This window comes from Solanum lycopersicum, chromosome 2 (genome assembly GCF_036512215.1).
Source record: "Solanum lycopersicum chromosome 2, SLM_r2.1".
NCBI lineage: Eukaryota > Viridiplantae > Streptophyta > Magnoliopsida > Solanales > Solanaceae > Solanum > Solanum lycopersicum.
Window position 1 is genome coordinate 47098781 of NC_090801.1, and position 25832 is coordinate 47124612.

General features: G+C 35.6%; 1 protein-coding gene across 20 annotated transcripts; it reads left to right on the plus strand.

Annotated features, from left to right (window-relative positions):
• The first annotated feature begins 8320 nt into the window (after nucleotides 1-8320).
• On the plus strand, nucleotides 8321-25670 carry LOC101261376 (autophagy protein 5). 20 transcript variants are annotated; one of them, XM_010317407.3, is made up of 11 exons: nucleotides 8398-8592; nucleotides 9508-9563; nucleotides 10768-10811; nucleotides 11525-11728; nucleotides 14584-14708; nucleotides 16812-16878; nucleotides 18924-19013; nucleotides 20270-20357; nucleotides 23200-23343; nucleotides 24501-24629; nucleotides 25202-25670. In XM_010317407.3, the coding sequence occupies exons 4-11, from the start codon at nucleotides 11609-11611 to the stop codon at nucleotides 25546-25548; spliced, it is 1110 nt and encodes a 369-aa protein (XP_010315709.2). In that variant the 5' UTR covers nucleotides 8398-8592; nucleotides 9508-9563; nucleotides 10768-10811; nucleotides 11525-11608; the 3' UTR covers nucleotides 25549-25670. The 20 variants fall into 20 exon arrangements, with proteins under 20 accessions (XP_010315718.2, XP_010315711.2, XP_010315709.2 ...); XM_069293318.1 differs by having other exon boundaries at nucleotides 8410-8592; nucleotides 11528-11728; XM_069293320.1 differs by having other exon boundaries at nucleotides 8430-8592; nucleotides 11533-11728.
• The last annotated feature ends 162 nt before the right edge of the window (nucleotides 25671-25832 follow it).

Below are 25832 nucleotides of genomic sequence, written 5' to 3' on the forward strand. Positions count from 1 at the left end.
CCCAAGGAGTTGCTTGATTCGGGACACATCAGACCGTCTAAGGCGCCATTTGGTGCACCTGTTTTGTTCCAAAAGAAGAAGGAGGGGACGCTGCGATTATGTATCGATTACTGAGCCCTCAACAAGGTCACGGTGAAGAACAAATATCCCATTCCTTTGATTGCTGATTTGTTTGATCGATTGGGACATGCTAATGTGTTCACGAAGATGGAATTTAGGAAGGGTTATTACCAAGTTTGGATTGCCGAAGGTGATGAACCTGAGACGACTTGCGTGACTCGTTATGGTGCCTTTGAGTGGTTGTTCATGTCCTTTGGCTTGAAAAATACACCGGCAACATTCTGTACGTTGATGAACAAGTTGTTCCATCCCTACTTGGATCAGTTTGTGGTCATCTATTTAGACGATATCGTCGTCTATAACAATAGCATGGAGGATCATGTGGAACACTTGTGCAAAGTGTTCAAGGTTTTGCGCGACAATGACTTGTGCGTGAAGCAGGAGACAAGGTGGAATCCATTCAAAATTGGGAGGCTCCAACGAAGGTACCCAAGTTGCGGCCCTTCCTTGGCCTTGCCAATTATTATCAATGTTTCATTTTTGGCTATTCGGCTATTGCTTTCCCACTCACTGATTTGATGAAAAAGAATTGTGAGTGGGAATGGTCAGATGCTTGTCAAACTGCCTTCGAGAGACTTAAGGCAGCAGTAACGAAGGAACTTGTTTTGGCCTTGCCTGATTTCACTAAGGCAATCGAGGTTCACACCAATGCTTCGGATTTTGCTATAGGTGGCGTCCTAATGCAAGAGGGCCACCCGATAGCGTTTGAAATTAGAAAATTAAATGATGCGGAGAGGTGGTACTCTGCTCATGAAAGGAAGATGACGGTCGTAGTTCATTGTCTAAGAACTTGGCGTCATTATGTGTTGGGTGCTCATTTTGTCGTCAAGACGGACAACGTCGCGACGACCTATTTTCAGTCTCAAAAGAAGCTGACTGCCAAACAAGCCCGTTGGCAGGACTTCTTGGCGGAGTTCAATTTCACATTAGAGTACAAGCCGGGGAAGGCTAACCTTCGGCGTACGTTGATCAAAGAGGGGCACGACACTACATGGGCTGGTCATCTTGGGCAGAAGAGGACTTTAGCCTTGTTAGAGGCTTCTTATTAATAGCCTCGGATGCGGGACAATATCAAGGTGTATGTGCGGACTTGTCTTATTCGTCAACAAAATAAGGTCGAGACGAAGGCACCGGGTGGATTGCTTAAGTCGCTGCCCATTGCTGAAAAGCCTTGGGACAGCGTCACTATGGATTTCATTACATGCTTGTCGAACTCGGAAGGGTTAGGAACTATCATGGTCGTGGTGGATCGCTTCTCAAAGTACGCAACATTCACTGCCACGACGGCCAGTTACAAAGCTAAGGGGAGGCAGCCCGTATCTTCTTGCGCGACGTCGTCAAGTATTGGGGCATCCCCAAGCACATTATTAGTGATAGAGACCCTCGATTCATCCGCACATTTTGGAGAGAGTTATTCAGTCTCTTGGGATCGAAATTGCACTTTTCGACCAGTTTCGATCCACAAACGAAAGGACAGATCGAACGTATCAACGCGCTCTTGGAGTGTTACTTGCGGCACTATGTTAGTGCCAACCAAAAGGATTGGGCCAAGCTGCTGGACACTGCCCAATTCTCATATAATTTGCAGCGGAGCAAAGATATGGGAAGGAGCCCTTTTGAATCAGCAACGGGGCTGCAGCCTAATACACCCCAATCTTTGCCTGTTGATGCCGGCTTGAAGAGTTCGGGTGCCTATCATATGGCGAAAGCCTGGGAGGAGCAAGTTGACCTTGCACGATCGTATCTTGATAAGGCAGCCCATAAAATGAAGAAGTTTGGTGATCGGAAGCGGTGTCCAGTTGACTACCGAATTGGGGATCGAGTTATGGTGAAACTCAATCCAAGGCAGTTCAAGTCATTGCGGAATGTGAGTCAAAGCTTTATTCCCAAGTATGAGGGGCCTTTCGAGATCATTGCCAAGGCTGGCAAGATTTCCTATCGAATCGATATGCCCCATCATTTGAGGATACACCCCGTCTTCCATGCAAGCCAATTGAAACTGTACTTTCAAGACAAAGAGTAGGGGCAGTCCGGGAGAGCTAGAATTTTCATCACACCACCGACCGTGGACAAGCAGATCGAGGACATAATTGATCATCAACTTGTTTGTGGAAAAGGCTGGAACAACTCAAGCTCGCAGTTCCTAGTCATTGGAAAGGGACAACACTGTAGGAGGTAACCTGGGAAAAGTATGAGGACTTGTGGCAGTTTTGCGACAAGGTCCACAATTATTTGCAGTTGTGTAGTGTCGGAGTCGTCATCAAATCAGGTGGGGGAGTGTGTACCTCCCCGCCAGGCGTTACATTAAAATTTGGCGATTCCAGCCCCTCCGTCAACGTGCCAGGATCATATCGAGACTCAGAGGGTCGATAGAGTATGCCAAACTTCAGCCCAACCCTTGGGGGTTGCTTAGAGGCTAAGATGAACAATTAATACTCACCATGCCCAGCCAAGAATATCCTCCAATGTTGGGACAAAATCTAATGCAGCAGTTTCCTTATTTGGCAATAAAGCAGAAAAGCATTTCTGCCTACTTTTGAGCTTTTGTAAAGATTTTCATTTGTAGATTTTCCTTTGGGATTTGTCCCCAAACGTTTTTGACTTTCATATAAGCACTTTGTATAGAGTTTTAGGCAACTTATCTTGTAGAAAGACTTGGAGAAATATATTGGAAAATTGACTCTTGCCTCCCAAACTTTGTCTTCCTTGTATTGCCTTTCCTTGACTGTTTTGTGGGCTACGTTTTGACTGTCTTTTTTGTTACATCCTTCGATGTTTGTTTGGCTATTTGGACTGAGTTTTGAAGGGCTGTGCAAGCCTTCATAGACTGTTCCACGAGGTGAAAAATTAGCCCTGTGACACAATTCTTCATAGAGTCATTATTCACTTCAAACTTTTATTTAAGCACAATTCTTCAAAGAGTTATTGTTCACTTCGAACTCTTCATTGACTTAGAGTTATACTTCAAGTAAGACTTCTTCTTCAATTCAAATTCCTAGCTTCTTCGGACTTCCTCTTCAAATTACATTTATTGATTCTTTTGTATTGTAATCGAACTCCAACACTTCAATTCAACAGTAACTTGAAGAGTTCTACTTTAAGTGAGACTCTCTCTTCAATTAAAACCCCTTACCTCTTTAGACTCCTTATTCAAATTAAAGTCATAGTGATGTCTTCTATTCAAACCATTACTATGAGTTATGTGATGATACATCGTTTAGCCTCACACTTTCAGAACCTTTTTATACTTTGATGGGGTATAGAACCTACTACTAAGAGGATCCACTAGTCTATGCCAAAAAAACATTAAGCGATCATCTAAAAAGTATGACACTTTCTACCCACATTGACTTCATAGTTTATGAGAGCTGTGAGTTATTTGAACTCTCCCTATATCGATGTTTAATACTACTCCCACAATATAACTAGCTCATATGTTTAAAACATAACTCTTGTGGTTTGACATTATTACTAAAAATCTTTATCTTAAAAGAAATGGTACTCAAAACTATGTTAGAAATCTCAATTTCTTTCTCTTTTAAATGTGAAAACATTTACTCTTAGAAATACTTGATTCCTATATATCCATTTTGAAAAAAAATCATGAACTCAACTCTACTTTTTCTGAAACTCAACTGCTCAAGTCTCACATGTTTAGAAAAAAATGTAAAAGACTTCTCAAAATATGGTTCTAGCTGAATTATGGACATAAATGACTCATTTTAAGGTTTCCAGTAACCATAAGTAGAACCCAATATTCGAAACTCAACAACTCCAGAACTCAAAAACTTCGATGATACTACTCATTTCAAGAATTCTCAACTCAAAGGGTTCGTGCGAAATTATGAGCATGAACAACTCAACTCAAGGACCTTCATGGGTAATAAGTAATAGTTCCATGATTAGGAATATAATATCAAAAAGGTAGGAACTCAATACTCAAGACTGGGAGCTTGAAGATACTCCTCCTCTCAAAGGTACTCAACTTTTGGAGTTCATGTGGAATTTATGAGCATGAACGACTCGAGTCGAGGAATACAAATCAATATGGGGCTTATGTATATGAATCTTCTCATTCTCATACTTTCTTTCTCAAAAGATAGCTCAAATTAATAGTTGATCCGAAGGATTCACAATTGAACTCTGCTGTTAACTCTTTTTTAAATGTAACTTATGAATTCAATAGTTATGATTCATGGATGATAATGTAGACTCATGAATACATTCACCTCATTCTTATACTCAATTGTTCGAGACTTGAAACAAGTTATTAGAAGTTGTAGAAGACTCCTAAAAAAGACTCAAAATGTTCGAAGAACTCTTAAGAATTAATTCTTAATTCTACCTTGAATTTGAATTGTGAATTCAAGATTATGATTCATGTTACAAATGATTTCTAGGTGTTTAGAAGTAGTTTAGAGTTATTAGCATCAAAATGGAGTGAAGGTACACTTTAAAGGGAATTAAATGGGACAACCGACAAAGAGGAAGTGGGGAAGACGACCCAGGTGCAGGGCACCTACCCCTTAACTTTAGAGGCTGCTTATTGGTGCACTGCTGGGGCGGCTTCCCAACCCTTTTAGAGAATCTGGGTCGCGCTGCCCCAGCCCTTCCCTCGGCAAAATTTGATGAATTTCGTCTCTCATTTTATGATAATAAATCGTTTCTAATCGATTTTTTTTGTTAAAGAAAATTACCCAATGCAAGTACATAAGATTTTACAAGAAAAACACAACTCTTAATCTCATCACGATTGCCTTTAAAATTTATCAAACCCATCCTAATTCAAGAATGAAATTAACAATATTTCAAACGCTTATCAAAGACTCAAATCTTTCAACTTTTGAGAATGAATTTACGTTGAAAATAACATGATTGGAGTGTGGGTGAACAAAAGCAACACTATGAAAACTTACATACCTCTTAGGGATCAAACCCATGGCAAAAATTTGCAACAACTCTCAAGAATCTCAACGAACGCCTTGATCCTTTCCTTTTTTCTCCTTTTTCTCTTCTTTTTTCTTCTTGAAATGTTAACTAAAACCTTAGGTGTATATCAATTTAGACCCCAAAAGGCTTACTAAAAATGAATTAAATCTAATTGGATAAGAAAAAAACCAAAATACCCCTCACTATTTTCGAGTAACTTTACTTAATTAGACATTTTAAATTCAACAAGGCATATCTCACTCATCCAAACTATAAACTTAGCAAACTCAGTGGTGTTGGAAAGATAATTCTATGAACTTTAATTTGATATCTTATAGGCCACCTAACTCATACTGTGCTAAAAGTTATGATCGTTTGATATTGACCCAAAAATTTAAAGGAACTTAGAATGACTTGAATAAATTCTCTTTAGCTTTTCTTGAAACTCAAAGTGCTACATCTAGTGACCTTATTATTCAAGAAATTTAAATTTCTTGGTAAAATCCTACTCACATCGAAGGATGGTTCGAGTCTTATTTCAAAAAAAATTGAGGGGTGTTTTAGAGATGAAAAAAGTACTCATTTCCTAACTAGTTTTGCCTTGTTTATTAGGTTGCTTGATGAGTACCGTGTCGATTGGTACTCACTCCTTACTTCTACACATATGTAAGTTCTGATCCTAGACCCGTGTCATCTCTTCTTCTTTATTCAAGGTTTTTAAAGAACTTTGAGAGGTAGTTGCTTGTCATTCTTGGGGGTGAGGGGTGGGTTCTGGATCCTTATTGTATGCTTTGTTATATTAGAGAAACAAATATATTCAGACTTGTAATTATCTTTTAATTTTTCACTTTATATATTAATGACTTGTACACGTGACAACTAGTTTTTGTGGTTATATTAGAATGAATATGTTTTTCACTCTTATGTTTTTCTTGTTTTACTTTCCACATTTCTTTTATTTTATTTGGTTGAAACTGACTTGTCTTGGTGAGAATAGACAAATGCTTTCATTTTTGAATCGTGATAGACAATTCAATCATGATCTAACTTAACTCATTCAAACACATTGTCAAGCTCAAGACTCATCATAAACATCACAATTACTAGAATGACTCTTTATTTCTTTTATGAGGTCAATATGCTAAGATAAAACTATCAAAACCATCAAGTTACTAGTTTTAACTATCAAATGTCCTTACAATCAAAGAATGGCATATTTTTCACTTATCATATGTATACTATCATTAGGCCATGAGGATATCAAGTCTCTCACTCTCATAAATAAATTTAAGACATATCAAAATATATAACAGGCTGACCATTAAGTCAATCAAAATATAGAATTTCAAGATCACAAGGAATTCATTTAGGTTGTAATTAATGTAGACTAAATGATATGTATAAAGTATTTGATTGAAAATAGTTACTGCTCTTCCCTATACACTTTAAGATACTGAAAAGATTAATCGAGTTCTTCCTTCTCAACTCACCCTACTTTCGACTTTTTGTGATACTTTTCTCTTTTTTATCTTTTTTGAGATATATTTTTCCTTCATTATTCAATTGGTTCAAGGTTTCGTTTCACTTTTAATTTTTTTTACTTTCTCAAACTTCTCTACTTTTTATTGTTAAGTCATATAAAATATTTTTCTTTTTATTCTTATCCTTTATTTTCAGTTTTTTCACCAAGTATAGATATTTTTATACCTTGGACACTAATTTTGTTCTCCTCTAAATCACATAACCTACTTCTCTAAGTTTATCCACCTCTTTATTTCTCATCTCCTTATTTTTCTAAATCTTTCAACATAAAATGTATTAAGTACTTTTGAATCAAAATCTGAGGTTAAATAACAAAAAGAAATTAGGATACATAATATGGTTGTCAAAGAAATAAGTTAATAGGCTTAACTGGAAAAAAATGTTTTGGTAGATATCATAATATAGTAAAAGAATTAATTTTAAATAAGAAATGTCTCTAATCACATTAATTGAGTATAATTTTTAATTTTTTTTTATCACACAAGACAAAACCTAGATATCTTAATATGAACGAATGCACAAATTCTCACCACACATGACACATTAACAATTTCGAATTTTGATTTTTACAACTTATAACCCATTGGGAGTTATTTATTGTTAGGTTGAGTTTTTTTTATACATATATTTAAAGTTCTATTCTACATAGTATCATTACAATAAAAATATCTTTTAGCGACTAAATATACACATTAATAAGGAGTGTTAAAGTTTTTACTGACATTAGTTAATTTATATTGGATCTAATGTCGGTAAATTCTTTAAGTGCATATTCAAAGAATGTTAATTGTCTTTAAAAATATATAATTAGCTGTAATTATGCTATTGCCATTGTTTAAAGACATTTAAAGATAATTTTCGATGTAGTATATGAGTCTTTACTCAAGTACTTCTATCTTTTATGGTTTTTTAAGAGAATAAACTCTCATGAAGTCTTGCAACATATATCGTTTATTTAGAGCATACATATTACTAGTATTGATGGTGTTGACCCAATTTTGGACCTCCTCCTATTACTACTATTGATGGTGTTGACCCAATTTGGATCTCCTCCGTATGGATTATTCATCGAGTTTTTTCAATTTCAAACGATTTAAAATAATTAATTATAGAAAAGTCATAATATATAAATGTGTTCTTTAACTTGGCTTCAAATCACATTTATGCCGTTCAACTTAGGATGTGCACAAATAGACACCTAAACTTGTATTAAGTTGAACAAATCGACACACATGTCCTACATTTCATCCTACATATCATTTTTGTCCTACGTGTATTGTGTCATGTAGGACTCATGTGTTTATTTATTTATAAGTTGGATAGTTAAAGTGCATGTTTGTGCATTGTAAAAGTTGGAGGTTAAAGTTAAAATTTGAAGCCAAGTTTAGGATCCAATATGTGTGTTATGCCTATAGAAAATTTCAAAAAATAAAATAAAATAATAGTTTGCACGTTATTGTAAGTAGTTTGTCATTTTTATAATTTTTAAATTATTATTATGTGTTTTTAATAATTGTATATACAATTAGTATATTTTATGAATTTCAGAAATCGTCTAAAAAAAGATTTTAATTTTACTTAAATGTTTTCTCAATTAGTTTTGGTTTAAGCATTAATTTATATATTTACATTAAAATTAAAAAACTCGTTAATTATTTAATATTAATTCGCTTTATTTAATCTTTAGTTGCCTTCGAATATATCCATCTCTTGTTGGATCAATTTTCAAGAGAAAATTTGGGCCGGAAGTCATAAACCCAGCAGCCCAAAACCCATCTGATAGCAACATACAACACACGCATACGTATACAACTACGCGCACAAACAGCAATAGAATCCCCTTCTTCTTCTTGACCCAGCGATTTACATTTGGGGCGTTCGAGTTCAAACAAAATTTCGGGGATCATCTGTTCGAAATCCAAGTTTCCGTCGGAATCTTTCGAGATTGGTGGCGGAAGCTTCATAGTTAAGCTGTAATTCCAGTTCGCTGCACCCGAAAAGGTAACTTCATGTTGACCCTTAGCTGGCATTTTGTTTGTAATCAGAAGTTTACTGTTGACTCTTGTTTTTCCTCGCTCGAATGCTTCTTTTCTTCTATGGTTTACTATTGACGCTTGGTCGTTTTGGTTCGAGTTGATATATTTTAGTTGTTGAGGCATAGACCATGTCTTTTTGTGTGATTTATGCCTAGAATGCCTTTGATTAATAGTTTGGTTTTTTACCTTTGATTATAATCTCGAAAGTTTGTTTCCTTCTTGTTCTTTGTCCTCGTTCAGTTCATATTTGTTAGGATGGCTGGAATGATGTCTTTTGTTGTTTGTTCGATTTCTATGTCTACTCGTTCTCTGCATTTCGAGTGTAATGGTTAGTAGTTTTAAGTCTTTTTGTGGGTTATTGAAAGTTTTAACTTGATTGAGATTGTTATTTCATTTGTTGAGCATCTTTAAAGCTTTCGAATGGATTTTATGGGTCTGCTGGTCTTAGTTTTATGAATGTTACTTTGGTATTTCCTTTTTCTGTTATTTAGTTCCTTAGAGTTTTCGAAAATGTAGTTGGTTCTTCCTTGTAGCCTCTTTTCGGTTTTCAGCATATCCATATTTGTTATTGTTGTTTTTCTTTTCCAAAATAGAGGCAGAATCTTAAATAACTAATACAAAGGCTGTTTGTCGTTTTATCAATTGTTTTGTTGATGTAGTAACTGGTTTTCTCCGTTTCTGAATCCCATGACTGTGCTACTGCCTAACATACCCGTTTTAATCGAGTTTATACGTCCATTTTGCTTAAATTTTAGTTGAAAATGTTTACTATTTGTCGTTGAGTTTCTTTTTCTTTAGTGTGTGGTTCTGTCGTTCTTCAGATTTCAGCTTGCTCCCGTTCTTGTTTTCTTTCAAAGTTGATGCCTCTTTTCCTTTTCAGCATGTTGTCTTGTTTGGGTTTCCGAGTTTCAAATGTCGTCTTTCTTCAAACTCTGAGTAAGTTGTTTTGATCTAAAGATAATGTTGTTTCTTTACTATTAAATCTTATTTTCTCTACTACTGGCTGTTGATATTCCTTGGTGTTCAAGGTAATGTCTTGATAGCTTGGGTTTGAATTTGTCTAACAAAGTAGTAGCCTTATTGTGTAAAATTGGGTCTGCCTTGTTGTTGACACATTCATGATTGGTACTTATTTGTTGGATCTATTGCTGTCTATATTCTGTTTTGTGTTGCAAGCATCAAGCCTTCCATGTCTCTTATCAGGTTTTTAGCATCATCTTCAATAAGTTTTAAAAGTCTTAAGGTTGTCTGTTGTGGTTTGGCTTAAGGAATATTGGTCCTATTTAATTTTATAACTGGCTACCTCCAAAAAGGGGTAATTACAGATTTCCTATCAAATCTATAATCTGGTCTATATCATCTATACAAAGCTGTTTACACCAAAAAAATAGAGATACTATACAATTCCATTTAACTTTGTGGATGGAATTGGATCTACAAAACATTTTTTAATTCTTTCTTTCCAGACTGACCACTATACACATGATGGTATTAGCTTTCACCATCTCTTCTGACTCTTACTGCCTCCCCTCCTAATCCAGCAGCTCAATAGATCTGATGTATGTTCTGGCACTGAACAGTTCATGCTTGTGATGTTGAGAAACAAGTTCCACATTTGAGCAGTAAACTTACAATGCAGGAAGAGATGGTTCTCTGTTATTAGTAGGCCTATTAGATTTGCCTTATGAGTGATATCTTTCATGATAAAATATTGAGATTTTCTTGTTCTTTAGGAAGTCATATGCTTGGCAGTAACTAATTTTCTTATTGTTTGCATCACTTAATGTAATTAATTTCTCCCTTTGTACAGTAAAGATATTATCTAAAGAGTTGATTTAGTTGGGTATTTTGTGATTAAATGGCTTAAGCTTTCATGTCTCGTTCCTTTATGCCATCACTGTTCTCCTCCCTCCCATTTCCCTTTGGTTAATTAATTCTTGTTCCCATAAACAAATACCTTTTAATGTTCATTGAGTTAATTGTGAGTAATGTTCAATTTTTTGCAAGCTTGCCTCTTTGATTTTGATACGTTAGATAAATTTTTGCCTTATTCTTAGCATGTTCATGAGCATTTATTTATTTATTTAGTTTTCTTATGCCTTGCTTTATTTATTTATTTACACCCTATGTGAAATTTCAGCTCCGCGATTGCTCTCTATCCTCCATTTTGTAAAGAGTTGAACAGTAACTACTATTCACTTCTCTATTTCACTTTTTGATTATTTTAGTATTACTTCTATTATATCATTAATTAAGTCTTTATTATTTGTAATTATATTTTAATGTAATATAACATCTAAAAATATATAATTGACAAATTACTTCTTTCACCCAAATTAATAATTTTTCTATTTTATCTTTTTCAAAAAAAATGTCACTTTAAATATGTAATTTGAAAGTATTTGAATATTATTTATATTATATAAGTCTATTAATTAAATCTCTAATATTTATAATTATTTTTTGAGTAATATAGCATCTAAAGACATATTATTGATAAGTATTAATGAACATGAAAATAATTGATGCAATAGTTCAAAATCGAATAGAGTAAGTAATTAATACACGAAATAATTGGATACAATATAAGGACAACATTGCATTGATAGAGCATTTATGTGAGCAACATAATAGTTTTAAAGTTAAGTATTTATGTACAAGATTAAAATAAATTTTACAATAATGCAGTATTTATTATGTAATTATTTTAATTAATAATATCACTTTTATTTGAATTGTTCATTAATATATATTTAGAATAAAATATAATTTTATATTAAATGAAAAATTTGAAAAAATCGAATTTTATGTTACATAATAGAGAATTTGATTGAAGTTGAATGTCGAGATAAAAATTAAGAATAGGTCTGACTTCACGGTACCGGTGATTGTTGAAGAAGTAAAGTTATTGGAGAGAACGTCGACTATTACCTTTTTCTGTGCAGAAGAAGAGAAGAGAAGAGAAGGGTGAATTGAAGATAATGGAAAGTAAAGGAGGAGGAACTGAAGCACAGAAGTATATATGGGAAGGAGCAATCCCTCTGCAGATTCATCTTCATGATACCGAAATCACTACTCTCCCTACTCCTCCCCCTGCTATGGTACTCCTTTTTCCAATCTTGACAATGCTTTAATTGCTTTATTATTACAACTTATTCATCGATTTCATTTTGATGAACTGAGTGTGTTTTTAATTTTTGAATCAATTCTTTGATTTCCTGAATATCCAATGGTAAAAAGATTCTTTGCTTTAGTGGTGGTAAAACACTATTCTATGGATCATGATTCTGGCTAACTGGAGAAACCCTGATGATTCATTAGGAAGGGGATAGAATGTTTCAATGTGAATTGATTGCCAAAGATTGGTTTGAAATCCAACTCGGATTGATAAGGGGGAACCACTGTTGAACTATTGGGAAAGGGAAATAAATGATGGTTTGGTCATAAATTGCCAGCACCCACCTCTGACCTATTTATTAGGGGTTGAAGTTGCACGGTTAATTGCTGTTGATAGTTTAGAAACTGAAACAAAGTTTGAAAAGTGGGTTGTGGCAATGTAGAATAATGTTGATGGTTTTTTAATGTGAGGTTTTGAGATTTGTGGTTTACATTAGTATTTGCGCTAATAAGGGAACCTAGTTTCAAGGAAGAAACTGGATTTACTTTTTGCTACACATGATTTACATGTCTAATATGTTTATCACAGGCACATTCTAAAGGTGGGAAGGAAATGCTAATTAAGAGCACTTTCTCAGTATTCCTACATATTTTACGTCCTTGTTGCGTGCTTCAGTCAGTGTTACAGAAAAGTTGACACCAAAGAAAATTGTTATGGGAAAGGAAGTTCCGTTCGGTTAGATGGAAGATTGTGACATATCCCAAGTGTTAGGGAGGGTTTGGAGTTGAAGATTTAAGGGCCTTCAATAAGGCATTATTTGGTATGCTATGGAGATTCGGGGGGAGGAACAAACTTTTTTTGGAGAGGGTGGTAAGCATCATTCTAGGTTACGAGTCAGGAAGACAGTTAGTTGTTGGGTCATGGTGAGGACAACACTTTAAAAGAGGATTTCCTAGAATTTATAGATATCATGTCATAAGGATTTTTGACTATCCACAAAATTCGGATAGTACAGGGTGGTAAGATATTTTTGGGCTTGAGGTTAAGGAGAAATTTTCATGATTGGGAGGTGATTGAGTTCCAAAAATTGTTAGATTTGCTTCAAAAAGCAAAGCATGACATTTTATTGCCATAATGCATGGAGGTGGGATTTGGGGAATTGCAAGTTTTTTCTATCAAGTCTGTCTATGAAAAGCTATTGATTCGGGAGGAGGCTGTCTACCATTATATTCCTTTTTTTAGTTAGTTTCACAAAGAGTGACACCTTATTTTTGGTTATAATTTAATTTTAAACTTTCCATTTTACCTTAAGATAGATAATTTACAGCCACACAAGAATCTATGACTTGTTTTATGTTAGAATAGAAATAGGTTTATATAATCCTATTGGAATAGGAATAGTTTTATACAATCCTATTAGAATAGGAATAGGTTTATACAATCCTATTAGATAGGAATATGTTTATACAATCCTATTAGAATAGGAATAGGAATATTAAATAGTATCCTATTTGGTAAAGGATTGTACTCTAGGATCTATAAATAGGGTCTCTTGTAATAATGTAGACACAACAACAATTCAATAATATTATTTTTCAATATTTCTCACATTTTAAACCACAAACTTCAAAAATCTTTTTTCATTCTTAAACTCCGAGCTTAGTCAACACCTTCAATAAATTTGGATGGTGGAAGTAGTTCGATTTGGATTCCAAAAGTTTCGAGGGAAGTGTGTTTCTTCACTTCATTTGCAGCTAGAAGGTGACCTTAGCAAACGAGAATCTTAGGAAGTGGAATGTCGTTTATGTCGATTAGTGTTTCATGTGAAAGGAGGCTAGTGAAGATGGTAATCACTCCTTCTATATTGTGTGCTTTTACCTTGAGGTTATGGTGATACATACTTAATTGGTTCACATATCATGGGTGATGCCAAACACTGTCAAAGAGTCAAGTTCAACTGGAATTGTGGTAAAAGCAGGAAGAGGCATAGAGCTGGAATGTTGCTCCGCTAGCACTCATGTGGGTTATTTGGAGAGAAAGAAAATGAGAACTTGGGTACTATTGAATTTTTGAGGATGTGAGGCCATAGCCTCTTATCCCTTACTTTCTTTTGGTGTGCTCCCATGAAGTGTCTTTTTGTATAGAAAATGGGTATTTCTTGTAAAAAAAAACATCTTTATCTATAGTTTTCTATTTTTTGGGTATACTATTATATACTGCTTTTGTTTTAGCCTAAACATTAATGGAATTTGTTTACTTTATTAAAATAAGAAGAAATAAAAATGCATTCAGGATATGTTGATATGACAAATATGAGTTCCATATTAAGTGTTTTGAGTTATTTGCTAAAATTGCCAATGGGCTGCGACATTAAAGTAGGAATGTCTCTGCTAAAATCCCAAACAAAAATATAGCTCTTTTTGGAATTGAGTACAATTAGGTTCAAATAGCATTTTTCACTCTTAATTCCAATTTCCAGTAGACCATTCTCGTTAAATTTCTTTCTGGTCAAAAAAGACCAACAATTCCCTAGGAGAAACTGTTTTTCTTTTTTTTGTGGTTCCTATCTTTTTCATCATGATTCAAATCTTGGAGACTAAAATCAGCTGTCCTCTGCAACTACTTAGTTTACTGCAGTGTTACGGTTATTGTACCAGACACATGAATGAATGCATAATAACCCGATATCCCCCCCCCCCCCCCCCCCCTCTCCACCAGACTCTCTCTCTCTCTCTCACACACACACACACACACATATATATAGAGAGATATTTTAGTTTTTATAATCTACAAAAAAACTAATTTATTTTTTATATTTGATGGTGTTCCATATTGCAGATTTTAGCTCCTCGAATTGGGTACCTGCCTCTTTTAGCACAAAAAGTAAAGCCTTTCTTCAGTAATTCACTTCCTCCAGGTGTAGATACCATATGGTTTGAGTACAATGGCTTGCCTCTCAAATGGTATGCATACTCATGCCAATCAGTAAATCTTGGACATAAGTTTATTTCTCAGTGGTTGAATTGTTGAGTCGTTATAGTATATTTTATACTGCTCGAAACAATTGTATACAGTGATAGATGAATGACTTCACTCGATGTATTCAGGATCTCTTTATTCTAGACTAAATGTCTGCAATGTTTTGATTTTTTTCTTGTTTAAGAATCATATTCTCCAGAAATATGCTACAATTCTTTTTTCAGTTTATCTAGTTCTTGTCTTTACAACTTCTTTTTTTTTAGAAGGTAACATTTGTATGTATCGACTAAAACCAGTACGTGGATTGTACTGGAACCATAATTACAGCATATAAAAAAAACACGATATCTGAATCTAAAATCTAACAAGACCGAAGAATCTCAATAATTGATTTAGTATCCTCTAGGTACATCTGTTTGCACCAGAAATTAAAAAGTTTGATACAGTTCACTTTGATCTTCTGAAGATCACAACTTTTTCTCTCAAAACACTAGCATTTCTCTTTCCAGATTGTCCACCAAATACAGGGTCTAGGACAATCCTCCATCGGTCTCTGTATGAAGCTCCCACACCTACCTCTTCCCAACTGTAGAGAAGGTGGGTGATTCTGTTGGGCATTATCCAAACAATACCCCTGAGGCTGATAAAATCCTCCAAAGTTGGGTTGTTACTGACCATCTCAACCTCTTCTCCATACAAATAGCATCTGGAGCACATAAAGAACTTCCTCTTCTTGAGACTTTCTTGTGTCAGGACTACTTCTCTTGCCAGTAATCAAGTAAAACATGCCACCTTGAAGGGGATTTTTGTATTCCAGATCTGTTTTCATGGCCATTGTGGTGGCTGTTGTCCACCTTGGTTCAAAAATTTGTATGCTGAGTTCACCTTAATCATGCCTTTGCTATCTTTGTTCCACCATAGTCTATCAACCTCATGCTTTGCCCCTTTGAACTCTTCAAGCTCTGAAAAATTCTGACGGTTACAATTTCCTAGTTATTAAAATTCCTTCTAGCTGGATGTTCTGTCCTTGTTGTGTCCAACTGTCAGCCAAACACATTTGTTGATGTACTGCCATAATATACATTTCAGGTAAAAGGTTCTTTAAACTAGCATGTCCCAGCCATTTGTCCTCCCAAAATGTCTTACTTTCATTGCCTACTCTCACACTTGTTATTTTTCAAAAAAGGCCAAAAAGTTCTGAGACCTCCCTAGACTTGCACCATAGGGTGTTTATACCTCCTTTGTCATCCATATGTTCTCCTCTCCCAGTTTAGCTTTAATTGCTTTGCCCCTGTATGCTTGAGGCTGTTGTGAGTATCTCCATAACCACTTCAGTCTAAGTGCCTTGCTTTGCATTTTCAGATTTCTTACTCCTAAAACCCCCATGCTTCTTTCCCCAAAGAACCTTGTTCAATTTGACCAAGTGCTGAACAGTAGTCATTTTCCTTAATCCCTTTCCAAAGATTATCTCTCCTAATCTTGTGTAATCTTTGTATCACTCCATCAGGAATGGGAAAGATTGACATCATGTAGGTTGGAACTTGGAAGAGCACCCAAAACAGAGTAGATGAGAGTGACTCTGCCACCTATGGAGATGTATTGAGATTTTCATCTAATTAACTTCTCACACTTTTCAATCAATGAGTTCCAATTGCTCATGGCCCTTGACTTGGCACCTAGAGGCATACCCAAGTACATAGTAGGCAGGGAGTTGTCTTTACAGCTTTCGTCGTCACATATCACATCATCCAGTGATCTTATTCTTTTTTTGTCCCTATGCATGCAAAGCAGTCTCGTCATTCATTCTCTTTATATGTGATGTCCATTGATGGTAGCCAACTATGTCAATTAGAACACTAGCTGGCATCCGCGGCTCAACTGGTATAGCAGTTGATCATCATGAATTGACTTATTGATTCTGGAACATCTTCTTTGAATAACATTTGAAGAACCTGAAGAGGATGATACTACGTTGGAAGTCTTTCTTAGCTTTTCTTGTTTTCCTCATTTAAGAGTGTTTGGATGTCCCTATATTTGTTTTGGAATGTGATTAATATTTCTTTTGTTGGATATTTGTGTTCTTTCAGGTATATACCTACTGGGGTACTCTTTGATCTTCTTTGTGCAGAACCTGAACGGCCTTGGAATCTGACGGTATGTCAACATATTTTGTTTTAAGCTAATAAGCTATGTGAAACTTTTAGCTGAAAGTAACACCGTATTTGTTGGAGTTTTCTGAGGAAGGGTAGTAGAAACTAGAAAGTGGCAACATAACTTGATTCTATAGATTTTTTTTTTATGACAAGGGAAACCCGCAGCCGCTACTCTTTTGGGTGAGCACAGGGTAAAACCTCGCTCCTATGCAATAGCTCGCAAACCACATTGGAGAGGTAATCCGCACTAGGCAAGCCTGGTACGACGAGCTCGACCCAGAAGGCAAACCCCTTGCTTTCGCTGGCAAGGGGTTTTGAACTTGAGACCTCCAACACGGAAGTCCAAAGCTCAAACCACTGGGCCACCTCGAAGGGTAACTTGATTCTATAGAATTTAGCAAGCACAAATAAGAAGTGGAAGTGCAGACATGAAATCCATCACATAATCTTTTTTCTCAAGCCCTCACTCGTCGACTAAATTGAGGTTGCAATTGATACCAATATATGAAGTTTATTTAATGTCTTAATGACTAAGGGGGTGTTTGGATGGGCTTTTTTAAAGTGACTTACAAGCCAAAAGCTAAAAGTTATAAGTTGAGGACACCCAATTGTTGACATTTTTTGGTACTTTTTCATCCTTTAAAGAAGTGCTTAAAAGCACTTTTTGAGTTACCCAAACACTTTCAAAACTAAAAAAACAACTCTAAAGCCAAAAGCCACTAAAAAATAGGTTTAATCCAAACACCCCCTAAATCACTAATCTGCTTGCTTTTACTTCACCTTTCTGTTTTGAGAAAACAGGGGTTAAAGCTATTTGTTTTATCAACTGAAGAAAGCTAAATGTTGTCCCTTAATAGGTAAAAATTGGAAATGTTTGATAATTGTACATTTGTTACTAAGATTGCAAAAATTATTGATATACAGTTTCGAAATGTATAATATTTCAGTTGAATTGATTAATAAAGATTCTAACTTAGCACACACGATTTGCAAAATATCTTGAACTACATGTTTGACCAAAAAATTACAACCATAACTTCATAACATTGTTCATATGTTTGATAAAAAATAATCTATAAATTTTGACATCACCAAGTATATATTAAGCTTCTCTATTAACCTCATTCAACAAGAAAATCCAACTTTAATGCAGTCATTATAAGTCAAGTTTGTAGATGACTCGTTGTTTCTATGAATATGAGGTAGTTTCAGAAAAATTAGAATAATAACACAATTAAGCAAAATGAAGAAAAATAAATACGAAAGAAACAAAATAGGAGAAATTATATAGAAGCACGTAAAGTGAAAGTTTGGAAATGAGAAATAAAGAAATAAAAGATAAACCATGTAAGAACATAATATATTTGAAAAAATGAAAAAGGAATATCAAAATGAAAAAGAATTATAAATAAATATAAATTAAAAGGAACAGAAATTATAGTTAAAATAAAAAATGAAGATAATTACTTTGAAATTACACCATGTAATTACCAGCAATTTTCAATCCCTTTTGAAGAATTGAAAAGTGTGATTACTACCTCAATTACTCCTAATTACGCCCTGGACAAGTAATTACTCGGTCAAACTCATACAAACATACCAAAATTATATAATTAGCACCCAAGGGTGTGGCTTAGTGGTCAATGAAGTGGTTGAGAACCCTGAGGTCTTAGGTTCAAAACTTAGCGGAAACAAAAAACACTAGGCGATTATTTTTCATGTCCTAGCCTTGGTGGACAGAGTAACCTGATACTTGTTGCTGGTGGGAGGTGACAGGTATCCTGTGGAACTAGTCGAGGTCAACACCGCTGTCATTAAAAAAGTCTATAATTACACCTATTTGCACTTAGTTCCATTAGACCTATTTACACTCAATTCCATTTACAAAGTTGGTTTTCAAACTGGCCTTACTGAATCTAACCACCTCGTTACTTTGGACTTAACTTTTATGATGTTGTAGCATGCTTTAGTTAATGAAACAAGTGATTATATTATCAGGGATGCATCATAATTTAATGGAAACGCCTTTGTGAAATCTCTCTGCAGGTACATTTTAGAGGATATCCTGGAAATATTTTAACACCCTGTGACAGTGAAGATAGTGTAAAATGGAGCTTTATCAATTCATTTAAAGAGGTGAGGTATAGTTTTTCTGGTTAGCTTCTGCACTTTTAACCTCTTCTCTTTTCTTTTTGATAAGTTAAAGTAAGTTAAGTTACCAGTTTCAAAAAAAAAAAGGTTAAAGTAAGTTTCAAAAAAAGTAGATTTCATTAAAAAATTTCAGTACCAAGTTGATACTGAGCAAGTAAAGTTGTTCGGATCTTTTCTTGTAATTACAAGATACATTGTAGCTTGTAAAAGTTTGATCACACCATATTCTTTTGTGTCCTACTGGTGCTGGATCATTTTGATAGTGGATATATCTAGTTGCAAGTGAGATTTGGTAGGCTAATTCATAATTATATACATGGGGCTCTACCCAGTGTCAAAAGGCACGCTTAATCCCTGAAGCGAGGCTCATAACATGTTGAACGCATCGTTTTATGTGTGCTTCAGTGTCATCATTTTCCTTGCCAATGAACCTCTTCTGGAGAAGTGACACCAACAGTTGATTTTTCACTTTATAGTTTATTTTTCAATTTCTTGGTTTATATGTTTGTCATTCATGTTGATGAACTACTAGTATTGGACTTTAACATATATATATGTGTATTTTTTCTCCCTTTGCGCCTTTGTCATTAAAGCCCACATTTTATTTACAATTTGCGCTTAGAGCCCAACGGACCTTAGAGATCTTCCGCAATTATTGCTTTTTATAACACTAGCTCTACCCACCGTGTCCCCAGTACTATTTCACCCTTCAAATTTATGCAAAGGTATTTGATTGAATACTAAACTAGAAAAAGAAAAGGCTTTTAAAATTTGTGAGATAAAATAAACCTGAGAAAGTTATGTGACTAAAAATTGCATACCCCCCCACCCCCCCTATATAATAGGTACTAAGTTTATCTTAAAATGTGCCTTCTGGTAGCAGATAAAATATATCTGAGGAATTTATGTGACAATAAATTGTATATTTCTGTGCTCACATACATTATAGTTACTAAGTTTATCTTAAAATGTGCCTTCTGGTAGCTAATAGCAATGCTCCAGACTGTGGGACTATGTAGGTTGTCAGAGATGTGAATCTAGAGATGTGCGATTGGGTTTTACAATCAATTCATTCATTTGCATTCAGTGGATTTTAATTGTGTGCCCATGGACAGAGGACAATACTGGTTGTAAGAGCTATGAATCACGGGGGATCAGTGTTGGGATTTAGCTTAGAACTGAGGTCTGATGATGTTGAACTTATGGGGTACATTCTGACAATTTCATTGCTTGAACTGCAGGCAGCATATATAATCAATGGGAACTGCAAAAATGTAATGAATATGTCCCAATCTGACCAATTAGAACTCTGGCGCTCCATTATGGATGGTATGCATCTTATTTGCAGGGTTTATGATACTATGGCTTCTTTCATTCCTCAAATGACTTATTTTTGTCAATTTATTATGTGCAAGGTAAAGTGCATCGTACTAGTATAACTTGTATGCAAAGTAGTTAGGCTTTTGACTTTTTAACATGGATGATAATGAAACCGCTTTGATTACCTACAAATGCTTTCAAAATTAGGGTGATCTAAATCTGGTCTTACGAACAGTGAGTTAGTATCTTTCTGTTGAATAAGTTAAACCTGTTATAACTGCGTATCAACACCATCAGAACACAAAAGGGAAAACATTGGTTATAGATCAAGAGGGTGGTAAAAATCATGCGATGTTATTTGACTTTAGTTTTCATATCTGACAGATAAAAGAATAACATCAATGTATTACTACCGATATAAAAAAAAAAAAAGGAACATCAATGTATTGCTAACGACATTAAAAAAATAAAAAAGAAGAACGTCAATGTATTGCTATATTCTCCAGGGTAAGTGTTGGTGTATTGGGGTTTCTTCTTGTATTGGACAGTGAAGTTTCCATGAGGAAAAAAAGGGTCTTTCCAGAATTCTTTTCCAAGCTTGTACCCATCCAACCTTGTTTGCTGTTTTAGAGTTGGGGTCAAACTCTTCTCCATAATCTAGATTTCCTAATTAAACACATCTGTGGCTCTGCCAAATCTTTTTTTCAGCTTAACCTTAGCGTATATTTTTATTTTCTCATAGGCAAGTGGTAAATTAGTTGCGAGTTCTGGAATCTTAATAGAACTTCTTGTAGATTTAGTTCTCAGACAATTCTTGTCTTAATCTTCTAGGATGATAGTTTCGCAGAATACGCTGAAGTGCTTGAGATAAAATATGTTAGAAGGCAAATTAGCAAATCATTTTTTTCCCAACACGGAATTGTGATGTCTTGGGGAATTTCGGGTCTCTGTATTAGCTCTTATATGGGTGTACAATTTTCTGCAATATTCTCAGTTAGGTTTGTTGTGTGAGTAGCTTGTTTGATCTATTCTAGGAAGTGTTTATTCTTTATGTAGAATATGAAGAATCCCTCTCTGTTCTGTCCTTTTTTTAAAGAGGAAGTTCATATCATTAAAAGGCAGCAAGAAGATGAAAAGGTTACAGAAGAGAGTATGTATGTCAGTTCAATTACAAGAGAGAGGCTGCGATTAGGAGGCATTTGACCATGATTTTGTTTTCTTTTTTCCGGAGTTACAAGAACAACCTACCTAGTGAAATCCACAAGTGGGGTTTGAAGAGGGTAGAATGTACACAGAACTTACCTCCACAAGGTGGAAATAGAGAGGTTGGTGATAATGAAGAAACATAACAATTGACAAGGTACTAGTAACAACCACAAACTAGTATGATAACTTAAGCACAATAAACAAAAGATGATGATTGAAATCAAAAGAAGATACTACAAGAATAAGGCTAACACCAAAGCAGGCCCCACCAAGTCTAAATCCCTCAAAAAACAAGACAACACACCGTACCTACTAACCTTCTACCCTAATTGCGACCTCCACACCCTCCTACTAAGGTCATGTGCTAAAAAATCTGAAGTTGCCATATCTTGTTGAATCACTTCTCCCCAGACCCCAATACTTTTTCTCCCTATCTCTCCTCTCTTGTAGTTCGTATCCACTATATCCAACCTCTTGCACCTCCTCACTACGGCATCTACGCATCTCCTCTTCACGTGCCTAAACCATCTGAATCTCGCATCCCTCATCTCGTCCACTACGGAGGCCACTCCCACCTTGTCCAAATATCTTCATTCCTAATCTCATCGCTTCTAGTAGGATGCTCATACATCTATCCGACATCCTTATTTCCGCAACTTGCATCTTTTGAACATGAGAGTTCTTGACTATCCAACACTCCGCCTCATACAACACAATCAATCTAACCACCACTATGTAGAACTTACTTTTAAGTTTAGGTGTTACCTTTTTATCACACAAGACTCGGGAGGCAAGCTTCCGCTTCATCCGGGCCGCACAAATACGATGTGTGACATCATCATCCATGTTCCTACTTCCCTTCCAGAAAATACGTTTGGCCATGAAATTCCAGAATTTGGAAAACACAAAAAAACTGCTTTTATTTTTTTCACTCCAAATTGCTCACAAAAATTAGATGAACTCCAATTTGTATTTATGGCCAGATACAACTCCAATTTTCAAGTATCATTTTTCCACTTCGAAAACAAAAATTACTTTTTACTATTTTCATGGCCAAAGACCCCCTAAGACGAGAACTAACAAACTCTAAAAAATGATCAGTACTATTTTCAGGAGAAAGGATAACCCAGCTAAATAAAACCAAACAGCCTGAAGTTGAGATACCCATCAAAACATCGGCAATTTGCCTCCATCCAAATACACCAAAAAATGCTAGCAGATGCCATAATCCAAATCTTTTTGGTGTCTTTATCAACTTCCTGTGAATTCCGGCGCACATAGGCTTCTCGAGCAGTGAACGGCACAGCCCTGTCCAGTCCAACAATAGTATGAACACGCACCAAAGGTCAGTTCCTACTGCACAGTAAAGGATCTGGTGATTGACACTTTCTGAATTGGATTGGCACATAAAACAACTATTGGCCAACTGAAAGTTCCTATCCTTTGCCAACACAAAGTTAAATGAATCCTGATGAATTTCCTCCACAAAAGGCTGGTTTAATTCTCCATGTATTACTTGCTGCATCTTTTACCTATGTCATGCACATGCAGTGCTAGGGGACTGTTTCATGTTTATAGGTGATTTTATCATATCCGACCATCCGTGGTTATATGACTAACTGTAGTTGTGTTCTTGATGGAACAGGTGATTTGGACTCTTATCTTCGAATCTCATCTAAGCTAAAATTCGGCATACTTGTGGATGATTTTTCGATACAATTGAACATTTCCTCTCCTAAATCACCGGAAAGCACTCAAAATGCAGATGGCACAGCACCAGCTAAAACTGGTGAGCTACACTTCTATATAGTCAGGCCAGCTTACAGAATATGGTAAAGCTGTGGATGTTCAATTGACCCTCTCTGCTCTTTGCTCTCTGCGCCCAATTCTTCACCCTACCCTTTTCGTTGATTATACATACTTTAGCATTGCTCTATAGTTTGTGAATGATGAACTCTTAATTTGACAGCTCTAGCTAGTGGGAGAGATTAAGTTGATATTCTTAGCACTGGTGCATCTTAGAGGAACTTGCCCTAGCACGTAGTTGAGTGAAGCTATATTCTTGTTATTCGTGTCTCATTGTCCCTTCATGATAATATTTCTGTTGTTTAAGTTCCTTCATATGACAAGGCTATTCTTCAATTTTTAGTCACCTGTGTTGGTTCACGATTATCTACTATCTAATCCCAGTTTAACTTTAAACCATGTCAGTGATAGTTTAAGCCCAACTGTTGGAAGTGTAATTTGATCATCCTTCAGATTTTTCTTATTGACTTGGTGAACTGTTTGAGAGAGATAATTTCATTGTGATTTGGGTTTAAAGTGATGGAAACTGATGAGTTGCCCATGACATGTTTCTTTGTTTGTTACTTGTGAGCTCACTGAAGCAACTTGACATGTGCTGTTGTGGCATTGGAGATTGGGCTCTTTCTAGGCTTAAGAGTTACTTAAAGCTATCTTGCCAGAACTGATGGCATTTTTTTTTTTTGAGGAAGTGCATTCTTGCAAGATACTGGCATTGTTTTGAATCTCAACCAAGATAAACACTTGGTGATTTCTTCCCATCTCCTCAAGTCTTGATGGCAAAGTTACCCAATACCTGTGCTAGTGCAAGCTGGCCCCGGACTTTGAAAAATAACAGAACGAAACCATTTATTGTTGTTCTGCATCTATTTGGAGTGGGCTTCAGTAGTTTATTGGTGGGGATGAAAGGAGTGGTCAATGAGATCAGTTGTCAAAGTCTCCTTGGGAAGCTATCTTAGAGATTGAAACCACCCTTGTCCATTTAGCAGTGTATATAGCACTGTTCGTTTATTAGTGAAAGTCTCCTTAATGATGCATTCTTGCTGCTTGGATCTTTTTGGGGATCATCAAAATGGTCTACTCCATCCTAATTTTTATACACTAACTCCCATATAAATTGTCTTCTGGTGGTGCTGTATTCAGGTAGAATACCGGTTCGACTGTATGTTAGAACTATCAATGAGGATTTTGACGAGTTAGAAGATGCACCTGTTGTTGAAAGTTGGGACAGAATCTCTTACATAAACAGACCTGTTCAGATCCATGGAGATGGTAAGAAATGTGCCCCATATTGTCTTTAGTTTCAATTTGTATTTGTGCACGTACAGTGACTCAAACCCATGGTAACTTCATGAACATCAACGCATACTTAACATTGGTGATTATATTTTACATTCAGGCTTAACTTTAGTCTTTATTTTCCTATGAGGTAAATGTTTGACTGGTGGGGAGGCTAGCAGTTTTGCTTCGGTAGAATAAGCTAATGCAAGTAATCTAACATCTTTTGGTCCTTTATACCACAATTAAATTTTAGGTAGAACTGAGACAAGCTTAGGATGAGGATGGATTGTGAGCAACCTTGGAATAAAAAATGTATGAAAAAAGAAGTCCCCTGCAATGAAGATCACCAATCTCATATGGGAAGAAAAAGTCACGGGAGGTTGGTGTGTGATTGTGTAACAAGTGGTGCTAGCAAAGTTTTTGTAGCCTAGGTAGTTGAGTTGAAGGTAGTATTTGATAGGGCAAAGAAGATCCAAAAGCAAACGTGGGTGAACTTTTCCTGCATTAATAGTTTAATCAGGAAATTTTTGTGATTATTGATGTATAGTACTCTCTCCTTGCAGGTAAATGCTTCACCTTGTATGATGCAGTAACAAAACTTCTGCCCGAGTTTTTTGGGGAAAAACTTCCGCCAACAGATGATGTATCTAAAGAAGAAGTTGAGGTTGAACAGAGATCATCTCCAGAAGAAACAAACAAGAGCAACACGGAACGAAGTGGGGAGATGTTGAATGAGGGCATCGTCTCTTGCTCTATTTCAGATGGTGCTGAGATCAAGCTCCTGCGCATTCAGGGAATTGAACCAAAGATGGAGATTCCTTTTGCATGGGTGGTAAACAATTTGATGAACCCTGAGTACTTTCTTCATATTTGTGTGTATGTCAAAATACAAGAACCCATCACCATATAGCAAATTGTATATTGAATTAGCTTTTCTCCAAGAGATACAGGAATTGTTTAGTTCTGATAGTGTATATATCTCAGTACTATAAACAAGTGCATATAATATCTTAGATGAGAGTTTTCCCTCTAGCTCCTGTCTATGCCTTTTCGAACCCCTCAAGCTTGGAATGATCTGAAACATAGACAAAATATATATTTGTGCGCGTCAATTTTCGTATTTGAAAAATATAAATTATGAATTCTCAAATTAGACTTCTTACGGAATTTGTAATTTTATTTCATAGATGAAAT

What these genes read in the sequence shown, in the direction of transcription:
- LOC101261376 (XM_010317416.3), top strand. Translation starts at nt 11,609, where the DNA reads ATGGAAAGTAAAGGAGGAGGAACTGAAGCACAGAAGTATATATGGGAA. An exon ending in AATGGCTTGCCTCTCAAATG is followed by an intron (nt 14,709 to 16,811) that starts GTATGCATACTC and finishes GTGTTCTTTCAG; the next exon opens with GTATATACCTACTGGGGTAC. An exon ending in TTATCAATTCATTTAAAGAG is followed by an intron (nt 19,014 to 20,269) that starts GTGAGGTATAGT and finishes CTTGAACTGCAG; the next exon opens with GCAGCATATATAATCAATGG.